Genomic DNA, 16,055 nt, shown 5'->3' on the forward strand with positions numbered 1-16,055 from the left:
GAGCGAACGGCTGTGTGATGTTTAGCTGCCAGCCGGGTCAAACCACAACACTAACGAATAACTAGGTGGGTTTTTGCATCTCCCTTTTTGAATGAAGGTTTACATTCTATTTGAGATTGAACTGTACTTCACTAAAGCTGTTCCTGTCATTATGCTGGAAACACCGACATCCAAGCTTCAGGAGATGAACTAATAGGATTTTCAAAAGAGCCACAGAAGCCACTCCATTTAAAATTAAAAGCTTACTATTTTTGATAAGCTTTATAGAAATGTAAATTCTTTAGCTGCTTAAATTAAAAACTCCTTTCAAATCAGTCTCCCAGGCAATCATTAACGGACAATTATGTTAGTAGAATACATTTCTGAGGTAGACCTACACCTTAATACCTGTTCTGTTCCCCGTCTGCTGTAAAATCTTAAATTCATAATCCTTAATAATCCTCTTCTCTGTGCCTGTAAGAACAGAAATATACCATGAAATGAAAGAATCCCATACATCATTTTATGCACCAAAAGCTAAGTCAAATTTAAAATAGCAAAACAACTTTTCAAAATTCTTAAGCTTCCCTAAGGCTACCTATCTTAAAATAATGCAAGGATAACTTTGTCCATTTTGTTGGGTATGTATGTATCATATGACGGAAAAGCATTACTCATTGCAGTGAAATGAAGACCATGGAGACCCTGTTTTTTTATAAAGTAATCGCTATGTAAGAATAAATATTGGAATTTTTCCTAACACTGTAAGCTGATTTCAGTGTATCCTTTTATTTATGGACTTAAAAAGATCATTTAGTCCAACTGTCTGACTTAACCAGAAGTTAGCATATTCTTGAGGGCATTATTCAAATGCTGCTTGAACATTGACAGGCACAGGGTATCAACAACCTCCCCAGGAAGCCTGTTTGACCACCCTCATAGTAAAGGTATTTTTCCTCATGTTCAGTCTGAACCTTCCCTGGTGCAGTTCCTTGCTACTCCTTCACAAACTACCAGGTGGTAGCTGTTAACAAATCAAACATTTATTTCTACTAGAAACCAATGAAGTCAAAAGTCAGAAAACTGAAATATTACAGTTCTACTGCTTTTTCTTATTAAGTCATAAAACAGACAAAAATATTTTTTTCCAGTAAAAAAAGGTGACATAATCCCAGTACAAGATGTATTTCACATGTTTACACTACACAAACTGGGGAGAAGGAGGAGCATTTGGTTTGCAGTTTCCCTTACGTTTGTTTGTCCCACCCTCACCATTAAAAATAAATAAATAAATCCACAAGCCATAATTAAAAACTTAGAAGTTCAAATCACACTACAGAAAAAAGCAAACAGATGCTTGAAGGGAAGAGAAACTTAAAAATTCACCCCATAACTTAGTTATAAAGTAGCAGAACATTGCATTAAGTTTTTACAGTTCAAGAAGATGCACACAGAACTTCCCATTAGATGATTCTGCTAATTATAATCATCATCCAACAAAATGAGAAAATATACTTACTGTTCTAATGTCATCTTCGTAACTAGTGACTTGTTTATAATGGGGAGATCCTGATAGAACTCTCCAAGCAGATATCCCACAACCGGTTGCTTTAGATACTCCGTCTTCATCTGTTTCACAGCCTCCTACAAGCAAAAGTCTGTAAAATATACAAAGGCACATTATTGGTTTCATATATTGACACACAAATGTGTTGTTTTTGCTTTTCAATTTTAAGTCAGAACCACAGCAGTTTGCCTGTAGTAATGAAAAAAACTTTCAGGACATTACAATAACTAACAGTGCCAGTAAACTTTAAACATCAGGCTGTTCATTCACAGCCAAAAAGATTTAAATATTTTTTGATTAACACTTATTTGTGGCATTTATCCCTATAATCTTTGGCTTTCCAAATAAGGCACAACTCCCAACATTTTAAATAAAATGCATCTGGCTACATACCTGAGATTCTCCCCAACTCTCAAAGAGCAATAAAAATTACAACTTAAGCTTATGAACAGTTCTGGTTATTCTGTTGAAGCATGAATAAATGGAAACCTAGTAAGTGGTACAAAAGATATTTCTCCTTTAACTGAAGATCAAAGCAGGAACAGATTTTTCAATTTTGTTTTCTAAAGCCACCCTATCAGCTATAATATGCACACAGTAATTCCATTACACACACTAGATTCTATTTACAAAAAAAAAAGAGGCACACTCAATGCTATCATTGATTACCACTAAAATGTATCAAAACATTTTCCCTTGGAGCCCTTTGACCTTATTAACAGACAGTTTTAGCATTAACTTATGGTCACTTTGATGAAAACTCTGAGAACAGAAGTCTATATTTGTTTGGAAGCATCATTTTAGTGAACAACCCATCAAAAAGTAAAATATCTGCAAAAAAAGGCATAGATCGAAGTCAGAAGTTGAACCCAGAGAACATTTATCTATCTTCAAAGTTCATATTAATATTGAAACATTCTACCACCTAGCGGTGGAAGCTCATATAGCAGTCATCTGCCATTTGACTGTATTCCAAAAAAATATATATATATATATTTTTTTTTTTTTCATTGATGCATCTCACTAACAAAAACATCTGCTATACCTACATACAAACAGTAATTTATTTAACATTACTGTACGAAAACATCTTAACCAGTTTTAGCTACCCAGACAACTGAGTAATATCTAGAATAGAAGTGAAGAAGCCCTCTGTATTTTTTATGACTGGACACAAAATTTAAATAAATCTCTTCATAACACACTCCTCAGAATGGGTATTGATTTAATGGATACATACAATATGACCTGAGTATTTCTAGTGGACTAAAACTAATTACTGGGGAAAAGTGACCTTACAAAAGAGAAAGAAATCACAGATTAAATGTCATACACTTAATAATCCATTCGTTTTTCTTCTGCACATATTTTGTTTCCCTTCTCCCCTGTGTTTCCCTACTGCAACTTTCCCATGCTTCCCACCACTTTATCACTGAAGCTTGACACGCTGCCACTGATCAAGGAGTATAAGAACTGTCCCCAACTTGTACAAAAGCCATCTTTTAATCACGTAGTTCTTCTGAAGAACAGCAGTTAAAAAGTAAGGAAGAAAGACGTTTCCAAACATCTTACAGCACATAAATACAAAATCTATATAAATAAATAAATCTTTTGACTAAGACGCTGAGACATGGCACACCACATCGAACTCCTCCTAACAGCTTTAAGTTTTAGGAGGAGAGACTCGATCTACCCTATTGTGCATGATGCCATAGCCATTCTAGATGACCATGAATAAACACGTCTGGATACTCACATCTGAGCACACAGTCTAGCATCAGTGAACACAAAATTACATCTGACATCTCTGAAAGATATTGGCAAAAATCAGTGTTACACAGATAATTATGCATGAAGTGATAAAAAAAAATCACTGGAAGCAATTTTCATCTCTCTCTCTTTCACAACTTGACTATTATTAATTTATTTAAAAAAAAAAAAAAGCAATCAGTAAACACAAACTTCATGAGATCACCACAGCACAGTTGTCAACACCTCATAACCAAAAGACAGCAGGCATAGTCCTCTAGGAGATTAATTTTTCTGTAGTCTTGTCCATCCATAGGCATTTACATTCTTCTGTAAGTTCGAACTTCCATTGTAACAAGTTTAAAATTTCAACTGCTGTAGTAACTAAAATTCAATTACAATCGACGGCACTGTGCTAGAGTTGACTCGGTGACGAACAGTAGCACAAAGACCAAGAGAAGAGTTGTCAATAGCAGTGACAACAGTAACGCCAAAACTGCCTGAACTAGCTCTCAAAAACTCCATCAAGATAAATCTTTTCAAAGAAATTTTGGAAAAAACTGTCATATACAGTGCAACATATTTATAATTCAGAAGTATCTTTTAGGATAAATGAAACTCAATGACAACTGGAATGAAGATGTCATATCAGTTTACACATACACAAAACACGAAGCCTCAAGACAAAAAGCCTTCTCCCAGGACTGCAGAGAAATTCATCATGGCAGCACGTACTTAAAATTTTAAAAAGCTTTTCAGAGAGCAAAATGCAACAGCGGGGGCAGAAACTATTATGATGAATAACACAACTGGTATCAAAAGAAAATGAAAGGTACTCCTGAGAGCCTCAGCAAAGATCCAGCCTTGTTTACCAATTATTTTTTCAGCACTAGACAGGAGATGACTCCAAAATAACACAAGTTGACAGGTAGCCTGGGAATAGCAACAAGAGGAATTTTTTGTTTTGTTTTGTTTTGTTTTTTAAAGTTAGTCTCAGTCTGAAGAAAATACTGTGCCAACAATTCCCCCAACATCCACCCTCCCCAAAATGAGAAGATATTTTTTCCTAGACAAATATTTGTGTTCTTAAATAACACAATACCAGCTGTAGGTTTATGTGACTCCATATGGGCCACAAAGTAATGTTAATTTAATAAATGATGCTTACTAGTAACTCTCTGGAAGGGGAAGTTTTATCTACCATGCTGATATTGACATAAGGATCAATGCAAAATCCTTTAGTACTTAATACTGTTAAGATCTGTGTTAATTTTTATTCTTGCAGATGCTTTCTGCATACAGCATAGCAAGCGTGCAGCAGTTTCTGGGCTCCATTTCTAGACACCCCCCCCAATCTTCTACGTACTTATGGGATCACCAGACAACTCCTGGGAAATCTTTAAAGAACTTCATAAGTGGCTCTTTCCAGTGATGTCAGGCACCATAAGGGGCCTCACTTTTAGCAAACTCTAGCAGCTTTCAACGAGTTCTAACATCTGCTCCTGATCAAAGGGTGCTTTGAACTTTTGTTCCAGCTGTCTCCTGACTAGGGAGGGTCAGGAACCTTTTCAGTAAGTGCTAGAAAAAGGCCTGTGTATGCACCACAACTAGCAAACAGCCAACAGATGCTGCAGTGACTTGTGAAGCAGTTTGTGTAAAAGAGGGGCCAGAAACTCCTTGTACATGTTTTCAGCAACTGTGGTGATGAAGCCCAGGGCACAGTCCCAGCATCCACCTTGCCTCAGACCATGCTCCCTCAGGGGGATGCAGACAGGCCTGTAGGTCTCAGACAGAGGCCTCTTCCAGAGGTTGGGGCATGGACAGCAGGTGATCCTTGCCTCAGAAGGTGTGTGCTTGGTGATGGTCTGTCTCAGCAGGCAAAAGGTGCTGCAGAAAGAAGGCAGCAGGCTGCTACAGCATCAGAAATGACCAGAAAAGACGACTGGCTGGATCCTCTGAGACTCTGCTTTGAGGATACAGGAGTATCCCCAACTCCCAGACGTACTTAAGTGGGGGGAGGCATACCCTGTGTTTATCAGACTGGGAAACGGAGACTTCCCCTAACGGAAGAGGCTAGAAAGCTAGCAACTACTGGCACCAACAGAGGATCCTGCTTCACCTGAAGATCCGCAGCTGCAGATTAGGTTCAGCAACCTTGCAGCAGATGAGGGACTGGGAGTACCTCACAGCTCCAAGCCCAGCTGGAGGCCAGTCACTACTGGTGTACCCCAGAGGTTCATACTGGGGCCAATACCATTTAACAGCCTCATTAATGAGATGAACCGTGAGGCAAAGTTTGCAGATGATACAAAACTGAGTAAGGGATTGATGAAATGGAAGATTGTGCTGTCATTCAGAAGGACCACAACAGGCTGGAGAGATGGACCAGTAAGAACCTCACAAAGTTCAACAACAGAAAGCACAGAAAGGAAGTAATAACCACATACACACCAGTATGAACTGGATGTCATCCTTACAGTCTTCTCAGCACAGGTGAATCATCTGGATTGCTGCATCCAGCTCTGGGCCCTCCAGTATAGGAAACTGAAACATAATAGTGGAGCAAATCCAGCAAAGGGCCATGAAGATGAAGGTCTTGGAGCACCGCCATACTATGAAAGACAGAATGCTAGGACTGCTCAGCCTGATGAAGAGAAGTCTGAGGGTAGATCCTATGAATATGTATAGATATCTTGAGGAGAAGTAGTGTGGGAAGCATGGCTCCAAGCAAACTGCTCTGGTTGACCCTGCTGGAAGGGCAATGGGCTAGATGGTTTCTAGAGGTTCCTTTCAGTCTCAAAAAGCTGGCTGCCCCTGCAGTATCTCAATTATATTCTGTTTTCAAGGGTTCTATAAAGTTGGGCTAAAGATAATTAGTATACTACTGGTCTCAAGGACAGCAAGCTCAATTAAGGTATCCAAAAATAAACCTTGAGACTTCTACACAGTTTTTCACACATCAATTCTGGTACGATAACAAGATTTCAAGTGAATCTAAAACCTTCATCTCCCAAAGCCACCACACATTTTAGGCTCTAACATCAGACTCCTTCTGAAGCAACTGCAGATAACCCTGAAATAAGGCATTCAGCTCCAGATTAAAGTACACAAAATAAGTGAGGTGTTGAAACTTCCATTAGAGCCTACAGAGAGCTCACACTGAAGCAAACATTTAAGTTTTATCAACTGAAGTTGATAAATTCCATCACAGATGAAAGTTGGAATGCATGGAAACACAAGCACTTGAGCTTCTAAATTAAGATTTTTTTCCAACAGCAGTAAAACTCAAGATTATACTTTTTCCCCAAAGCTACCAATTCATGTTTTCCTACAGATTCAGATACATTCCCTACTGAAAGATTTTCTTTGCAATTATCATATGCTTACATCTTTTTTTTAAAACAAGTTAGATACATTAAGTTCTTGATTGCTATTTTATTGCAGTTTAGTAGGTAACTGGCAAATACATAGCAATAGTGTGGTAAGTCAAGGCCTACAAGCTATATAGTGCAGTTTTACAGATCTGAAACAAAATGAAATAAAAAAAAAAAAAAAAGCCACAGTTGAACTTAAATAATCAAGTTCACGCTACTGAAAATGGAAACTTCGAAGGATTCATATGTATCTAAAATTTTCTTCAACACACAATTTAAGACAACCGCCTCCCTCCAACTCCTGTTTTTCAGACAAAACAACAGCTTAATTTCAACAAGTGATTCTGCTCATCAATTTCTAATGTCATGTTTCTAATGTAATTTCTAATGTAATGTTTCTAATGTCAGTTCTTTAAAGTATCAATTTTCAACTTTATTAAGCAAGTCAACTAATTACATCTACCGGGAGATACTACAATCACAGTGATACTACAATCACTATGTGATTTTTATTTTTATGGGTCATAATATTTCCTGCTAAAAACAAGTAATTGCTGAATGTGCACATACATTACAGAAACTTATTGCTTTAGCAGCAGATATGACCACATATTTTCACATCAGGAAGGGGCATTTCCCATGATAGAAAATTTAGAATATTGGCAAAAGAATACGTTGACCATAAGCTTCCACAAATTAATTTTAATTACTAATATTCTGAATAAACTGTTACAAGCACAAAAGAACAGGAGACAATGATGCTCTTACTTCATACTAGTAAGATTTTAAAATGTAAACCTGCAATCATAAAGGAATAGTGGGAAAACAAAAAGTATTAGTTGGAGGGAAAATGAAAGAACTAACACAAAACTTCCAGTCTTTTTTTTCCTCCCTACTATATACATGTACTTTTCTGGCAAGAAGTTGTCATTAGCACACACAAAGCAACGTCCAGACTACCTCAGCTGATTTTCTATTTCAGCTATTTACTTGTTGAAGGGCTCATCTATTTTAACAGTTTAACTGTTCTGATATCATTTGCCCAGACACACACAAAATCAAATGCAAGCACATCCACATATAAAAACAATCAGAATAATTATTTGACCCTAGTTTGAATATTAACAACTATTCTTTGCAACTGCACTGTTAGAATCAATATACTTCCTAATATTAGGAACAGAAAAGACAGATTTGGAAGCAAGTTTCAAGAACCCTGGTGTGATCAAAGGAAAGAATTAATTGTTTCTGCTGCCTGGTCAGAGTGTTATCAAAGCTCTGTCATCCAGACTTCCTATTTCAAAACTCTAGATTTAGTATACTGAGTTACTAAATTACTAATTGTAATAGTAATAGGGGAATTACTGATTAAATATTAAGCAGTTAGAAAGAGGAAACCATTACTTTCAGAGTTTAATTTTCAGTATAAGTTAGGAGAACATTAGTTCTCATCAACAACCAGTTTTCCCTTAAGACAGCTATCTCACTTAATATTGAAGGATGAGAACAAGTTTCTAACAGAGTTTCTTCTAGTATTCTAGATCCAAACCGAATTTTAGTTTAAATCAATGTAGTGAAGTGTGCTGACAAATTTAATCCTAGTAGCTGTAATAGTAGCTATAATATCTAGAAAGGGAGTTCTCACAATTTAAAAGAAATCAAAGAGTAAGTTGCCAAGTTTATCTTGCCATATAATCAGTAGATACAAAAATGGGAGATACATTTTCAACAGAAGGAATTGGCTAACCAGGACCTATTCCAACCACATCTGCTGCAAGACCAGGTAGCCAATCAGTCCACCTTTCAAATCTGGTATCTGTGCCCAACATGTTACTACTTAAGGAAAAAGCAACACAAGACAACTCCAAATACGAAACCCTGGCAGTTCCAGTCAGAACAGTAGGGAAAAGTGAACCAGACAAGTCCACAAATCAAATCCAGAGAGAAGAAAAAAAGCAGCAAACTATAACCAGCCCTTAAACACAACAAATTCAAAAACGTCTTTTGAAGCTATTTCTGACGTTCTAAAAAAGCTGCTAATGCAACATACTCAGACAGTAAACGATGCAAAAAGCAAACAAGCAAACAATTTTCTGTATTTATCAAATACAGCACTTAAAGGTAAGAGTTGCATTTGATAAATAAAAATCATGTGTTATTGAAGAATCAAAAATATACAGATAAACTGACCCAGGCTGCCAAGACAAATACCTCTGACGTGTTCCCATGTGTTTTCTCTATACCTACAGTTTCATTGAAGAAGCACAGAACAAGCCTTTCTGAAAGAGTCCTTAAGGTACTCTCCAGCACACTTGCTAAGAATACATCTTCCAAAAAAAAAAAAAAAAAAAAATTACTGAAATTAAGGTATACTACATGACTAAATGCCCATGACCATCACATCTCCCTCTCATCTGTATCAGTATTAACTGCAAATAAACAGAAAATAAATGTTTATTTCAAATAAATTAAGATAAAGTCCTGTGTTTGTTACAAAGGAAAGTTAGTCATCTCAAGTTAATGCACTTGATAGGACAAGAAAAAAAAAAACGCTTCTCTTAAAGAACTTAAAGAAACTTAAAGAACTCTTAAAGAAAAATTAGTCAAATAGCCAACAAGTACCATAGCTTGAGGCAAAAAAAATAATAATAATCCAACTTAAGAAAAACAGCAACTCTAATAAGTTATGCAAAAAGAAAAGCTTTCTTTAATTTCATTTCTAGAGGCAATAAAATCTATTTAGACCTTAATCCTAGTGAAGACTCTTTAATACTAAAGACATGATACCCTATTCACAGGATATACATGTCTATAAGGAACTCTTCTGGAATTCACAGGTGTGCTAGCTGTTATTTGTTCTAGTGTTTGAGTGTACCAATTGTCTCATTCAAGAAGCCGAATTTCCCTCAGTATCTTTACTCATTATTAGTAAAGCGACACCACCAACTAGGCCTTCTTTCACAGATACAGCCATATGTGACTTGTTTTTGCTAATTTATTAAATACCAAGATTAAAATAAGTACACCCTCCCCTCCTTTTTAAACATGTTCAACACACTTCATGGTTTATTTTACCACTTCTGTTCATCATTTCAATATTACTGGCAGGTAGTAAACAAAACACTTACCTGTGACCAGGATGGTAAATGACAGTAGTTATTCCATGTGCATAATGGCTACTAAAGCTGAAACTGTGACTTTCTTGGAAGCTTTGATTTGTTCCAACACTAAGTATGGGTATAAAAAAATAAATAAATTAGATTTATTTTCTTTAAAGAGTGGAAAAGATTTCCTTTAAAGTTCATGTTAGTTTCTCAAAGTAAGACAAAAATTTGTGCTTACCTTACAAGATAACTTCTCAGCTCTCCACGATAATTAACAACAAGTAATTCAGCTGACCACTGGGCACTTGCTTTGTATTCTAGAAAGATTAATCCAGCAACAGCATAACTCAGATCTCCCGGGAAACTTGCTGTCTTTACTCAAGAACGCAGACATTGAGAGAGAAAGGCAGGGAAAAAAGAAAAAAAAAGAATACCTTGATTACTTTTAAGAAATTCCATTTATTATTTTTATGAAAATGCTTTAAAAAACTGAAGTTTCATAGTTTATAATAGTAACAAAATATACTCCTTTGATCTTGATCTTAAAGAAAACCTATTAATTAAAAGTCCACAAAGACAATATGCTAAGGAAATAGACTTGAAACCCCTCACAAATTAGCTGAATACAACCTTTGTATACAGAAAACAGAACATGCAATTGCAGTTTGCCTGGCACAACATGTTCTCATACCTACCAATGAAAAAAATCTCATATTGCTCAGTTAGCAATATTTCCTTGATTTATACCAAAATCTGCCCATGAACTGCAGATTTCTAATCTACTACTACAAACAATAACCATTTGCACACACACCAAGTAGAAGATTCTATACTTCTACATTCTGATGTACCTGCTCATCTACCACAATTCTGACCAAGACAAGATGAAGACACTGACTAGATATAACAGCACAAAGGATATGCTTTGCATATGGTACAAATGACTTGAACTTAGTTAACTTTAATATAACCATCGTATGATAAACCCTTGATACCCATGCATGGTATACATATTGTAAGCCTTAATACCAAAGTTTGCCATGATTAAAAAAAATACGTAATTACCCTTTATCCTTACAAAAAAAAGAGTATTTGTACAAATTGAATCAAAAACAGCACTTACCGGTGAAATGACCAAAAGCTCACTACCCATTAGGTCAAAAACTCTCACAGTTCCAGTGCTCTCAGCATAAGCAAGTAACGTACAGTCATGGCTCCACGCCACTCGTCTCCACTGCGGGTTAAAATCTTTTGGCACTACAGAAAAGGAAAACATTCTTTAGAAAAAAAGTGTCTTTCACCCGTCAGTGGCCACAGTGAGTTACAACAAATGTTGGACCATCTGATGACCTCCAACACATACAGTGTTTAAAAAACAGCACATAAGAATTTAAGTGAGCTTTAAACTGATTTGTACAGAGTAACTTTCATGGTTTGGAACCTCTACTTCTACAGATAGTCACTGCCCAACAGACTATCATTCATCTACTTACTTTTGAAAATAGTATTTGCCACGTCAAGAGGTAGAGATAAGGATAAAAAGAGAACTATAATCCCTTAAACAAAATCTAAAAAAAGACATCTGCATCAACAATTGCATAATTCCTGTCATCATTATAAACTTACCTTCTAAAAAGAAAACAAAAATGAACATGAAAAAGAAAGGCTCCAACACCCACTATGCCTTCAAAATCCATTCATTTCACTATCAGTTCATTTCAGATTCCGTATGTTAATCAATGTGAAAAGAATCAGTGGGGGGAAAAATGGAGCTAATCACATAGCAAAAATATTAAGACTACTCACAATACTTTGAAGAAGTTAATAAACCAGTACCAGCACTTAGCAACACATGAATAAATAACAACAACCACATCAACTGCATAAACTTTATAAAGGTTGCCATATTACCTTGGCATTTTCCAACTATGGATCCAAAGTCATCTTTTGCAGACCTGCAGAGTAAGATACATGGATTTAGACTACACACACACATTCACTTATTCAATTTTCCAGAATAAACTAAGAGCTATAAAAATACTTTAAGCGCACAATCCAAAAGCCTGAATGTATTTGACTACTTGTTCAAAAAGACAGATATCAGCCTTCACCCTTAGGCATCTCGTCTCGGTAACAATAGTATTTTAGAAACCCTCCATATAACCCATGAAAAATAATATCCCCTATTTAGCAGTAATGTTGTTCAAAATTCATGCTGAAGTGCTGAAATGCTGTGTAAGTTTTTTTTTCCTTAAACTAGTCAGTATTCTCTAAGTTACAATTTAGAAACAATGTAAGAATATAGTTACATTAATACAGTTGAAACACAAGATTTATTCTATAGTTTATAAGCTGACATTTATGGTGTTCGCATCACTTGTGATTGAACAATTTTCATACACTTGCTTCTTTTACATATAAATGGAAGGTCTGACCTTCTAGCAAATGGATTTTTGTGAAGCAAGTAAACATACTCAATCAAGATCTGTTCTACTGCTAAATGTGTTCTTGAACTGGCAAAGGAAAGCTTGTTGTTAGAGAACAGAAGGAAAAATGAAAATGCGAGTCTTTATGGCAATTCATATCACTTGTAAAATAAGGTGAAGTACTATACATGCCAGCTATTCTACAGAGAAGTGTAATACTAGCTCCTTGTCTCACTTCTTCTCACTTTAAGGGGGGATGGAAAGGCAAAGGTTAGAAAGACCGTGAATTGGAGTTTAGTAGTTTGAACGACCTTGCTTTTCTTTCACATCTTAAAAAAAATGGAAAAAAAACACACACATAAACACATCCAACATGGAGGGAAATACAGGTAAGTATTTATATACATTTATCCATAGCATTTATAATTGTTGTTTGGGTATGAATTGTTTTTAAAATTGTGAGTGGGAAAGACCTAAGAAGAAATAGAAGGTTTTTGCTTTCTAAGTGATAACACATTTTAAGATTATCCCATAGATTAATTTCAGAATATATCTAGCATTTTCAAATAATAAAAAAGCATTTAAAACTATGGTTAACAAGTCACTAAAAACACTCTCTCATAACTCTACAACTGTGGTTATGAACCAACACATAATCATAAGTTACCTGATTTCTATACATTGGTCTTGCACAACTGCCAACAGTTTACCATTGCTGAAAAAGGAAAACAAAGGCATTCAGTTCTTCATCCAGTCCTTTCAGAATATGGATCAGAGCTCCATGCACTTTTCTGCATGGTTAAATATAAATGTCCCAATTTGTTATGAAAGATAAAATATCAATTTTTATACAAAAAAAGTGTTAATAGAAGTTTTAATAGAAGTCCCCTCATGTCACCAAAACATATCTGTCACATTCTTTAACAGCAGCACTAAGAAAACAGAAGCAGTGTCTAAAAATCGTACTGCTGGGGAAGTCAAAATCAGATGTTGTTTATGGATAGGTTTATACCAGCAAGACTATGTATCACTTTATCTGGAATACAGAGCCATCATACTTCAGTAAGTCAGGTCATCTCCTTAGCAGCAGGCCTCCCATCTTTGTACTTAACATACAACATTGCAGCTGGCATGTCACACATCAAAAGGATCACCACTACCCTCACAGAATCACCATCTCTTTCTTTACAGAACTCTTGATAAGCCACTGATCATATTTAGTGATATGAAAGTAGTATGGAATATTTTAGTTTATTGTTTCTGTACATGTTTATGCTTACTTTTGAAAGCCAGTGGTTTCAATGATGCTGCTAAAATTACTTTGGAACAGCTGTCTCTAGCCTTGGAATTCTTATTTCTTCCCTCAAAAAACAAGAGCAGACAGCATGAGGGTATACATCACTTTCCACAAATTTTAAAATAAACAATTTATACTACATATCCTGTAAGTTACAGGTCTTTAGCTGATCAAACTCAAGTTCTGAATACAATCCCAGCAGAAGGATTAAACTGCAAGCTACTTTTGCTAAAATGCTAAAAGTACATACAGACATGCATGAAAGATGCCTTAAAAGGGAAATGCTGTGGAAGCCCCTGAAGACTGACCTTTCTTTCCCAAAGCTACCTCTGAATGCCTCCTGTAGTTCTCTTGACCAAGAAGAGTAACATTACTTTAGCACATTATTAATTCAACATTGCTATCAGTGTGGGCAGGGCAGAGAGTGTTAATACATTCGCTATTACCAAATACTGAAAGCATATAAATACATAAGCTGGTTACCTTGCAAGTACTAGCTGCCAGTTTATCTGCTTATTAACTAGACGAACCAGTCCATTTGGCAGAGAAAACTTTGCAGGGCTGAAAAAAAAAATATATATATATATTAGCCCAAATCAGAACATACACCTATCAGTACCTGAGATATACACGCCAGGTGACTTAGCTTTAAGACAGCCAATCACCTGGGAAGTTTTAGCAACTAAATGTGAATCAGTAATGCACCCTGCTAATAGCAAAGGTTAAAAGCATCCTCATTTGAATTAACAGAATCATAGCCACATTTTAAGGGAACTGATTATTTACTCATCATTCTTCAGACTCTGGTCAGCAGTCAGTTTGGGGTACCCTACTGCAAGGACACCAATATACCAGTGTGCTACCAAGATGGTCCAAGGACTGGAGCACTTGCCCTACAAGGACAGGGTGAGGGAAGTGTAGCCTGGAGAAGTGAAGGCTTCAGACAAAGCTAACCAAAGCCCTCTGGAACCTACAAGGTTCCAAGGAGAGCCACTGAGGTGCATGGCAGGAGCACAAGAAATGATGATGAGTTTAAAACAGAGGAGATTCCAAGCTGACATAAGGAAAAAGATTCTTCACCATAAATACAGATGTGCTCTGGAAGAAGTTGTCCAGAAGCTCTGGGATCTCCATCCTTAAACATTTTCAATACCTAGCTGGACCGTAAGGAACCTGGTCTGAGTTTGATATTCATCTGTGTTGTTTTTTTTTCTCCTTTCTTCCTGAACATATTTTATAAATATATGAAAATGGCAGCTAGAATCAATTTTAAATGCTAGAAAACAGACCGTCAGTATGACTACCAGTATATAGAAAATTAAGTAAGGTCATTCTGTTTGCAACTGAATCCTTAAAACCAGGCTTGTATGATGGCATGGAGCCCATAAACACACACAAAAGAGGCACAAAATAAAGTAGAACACCAGAAATTCGAATTCATTGGAACAGGCTGCCCAGGGAAGTGGTGGAGTCACCATCCCTGGAAGTCTTCAAAAGACGTTTAGATGTAGAGCTTAGGGAAATGGTTTAGTGGGGACTGTTAGCGTTAGGTCAGAGGTTGGACTTGATGATCTTGAGGTCTCTTCCAACCTAGAAATTCTGTGATTCTGTGAAATAGGGAAAACAGCAACGACTGCTGGCCTAAACTAGAGTACTGTTTCACAGTGAGCAACACCATAGTCCATTTTCATACCCTAAAAATAACAGAATACCTCTAAAAAGGGAGAACTGATATCTTCAAACACGCAAAGGGCATCAACAGAGTGGTATAATCATAGAGATGAAATTCTCCAGGAACACAGTATTTATCCAGTATGTTTCAGGGATCATTTTTCTGAATCACAATTACTTACACAGCATTTTATACAACAGCTTGAATTGTTAAAAAAAATAATAATAGTACAAATTATAACCTCAACAGAAGCAAACCCTGCCATGCCATCATACCTGTCGTTGAGGCTTAAAAGAAAACAGCTTCACTTGCAGTATCTCAACTGGGAGTGGAGAGGAAAAACAAATGTTTTGAGAAATAGGATGTTCCAACTGCTCGTTTACTTAGTCTTCTTATAAAACCAAAAAGTTAAACTAGCATACACTACTTATTTTTTCTAGATAGGCTTCAGCTGCAACTCAAGTGGTTTCAGCCTCAGTTGATGAAAAGACAGTGTTCTAAGCAGTGTTCAGTTTTACTGTCATTAACAATAACTTTATATCAAAAAAAGGTATCAAAATATTACCAAATAAAAAGATTAAACATTATTTTCAAACCTACCTGTACCAGATATATCGAAGCAGAAACAATGCAGGACCTACAAAAATTAATAAGCAAGCAAAAATTAAATCTCTAGCTATTTTAAAACACTCTTCAGCTATACATAGAATTCAGCTTTACATAGAATTTTAGAAGTTCTCACAAAACAAAATGTTGCACAGGGAAAAAGCCTCTACACTTGGTCAATGAATCCTTATATTAAAGTAAATGCAAATGTCAAATCTAAAAAAAAAATCAGAGATGAGTATTGATTTTTTCTAAGAGAAATGCCTAAGGAAAGCACAAAT

The 16,055-nt window shown here is 36.0% G+C and overlaps 1 protein-coding gene across 3 annotated transcripts in view; it reads right to left on the reverse strand.

Moving 5' to 3' along the window:
- The window catches only part of NBAS (NBAS subunit of NRZ tethering complex), a gene marked incomplete at its 5' end in the record, with an annotated part of 190,930 nt that overhangs the window by 166,146 nt on the left and 8,729 nt on the right, over positions 1 to 16,055 (reverse strand). For all 3 annotated transcript variants that reach the window (XM_082757307.1, XM_082757308.1, XM_082757309.1), the window contains 9 exons: positions 388 to 453; positions 1,499 to 1,637; positions 9,798 to 9,896; positions 10,012 to 10,145; positions 10,897 to 11,030; positions 11,685 to 11,728; positions 12,867 to 12,914; positions 13,980 to 14,057; positions 15,769 to 15,805. In XM_082757307.1, coding sequence (XP_082613433.1) covers positions 388 to 453; positions 1,499 to 1,637; positions 9,798 to 9,896; positions 10,012 to 10,145; positions 10,897 to 11,030; positions 11,685 to 11,728; positions 12,867 to 12,914; positions 13,980 to 14,057; positions 15,769 to 15,805 — 779 coding nt within the window. The remainder of the gene's footprint in view (positions 1 to 387; positions 454 to 1,498; positions 1,638 to 9,797; positions 9,897 to 10,011; positions 10,146 to 10,896; positions 11,031 to 11,684; positions 11,729 to 12,866; positions 12,915 to 13,979; positions 14,058 to 15,768; positions 15,806 to 16,055) is intronic.

Source organism: Aythya marila (assembly GCF_965140915.1).
Source record: "Aythya marila genome assembly, chromosome: 3".
NCBI lineage: Eukaryota > Metazoa > Chordata > Aves > Anseriformes > Anatidae > Aythya > Aythya marila.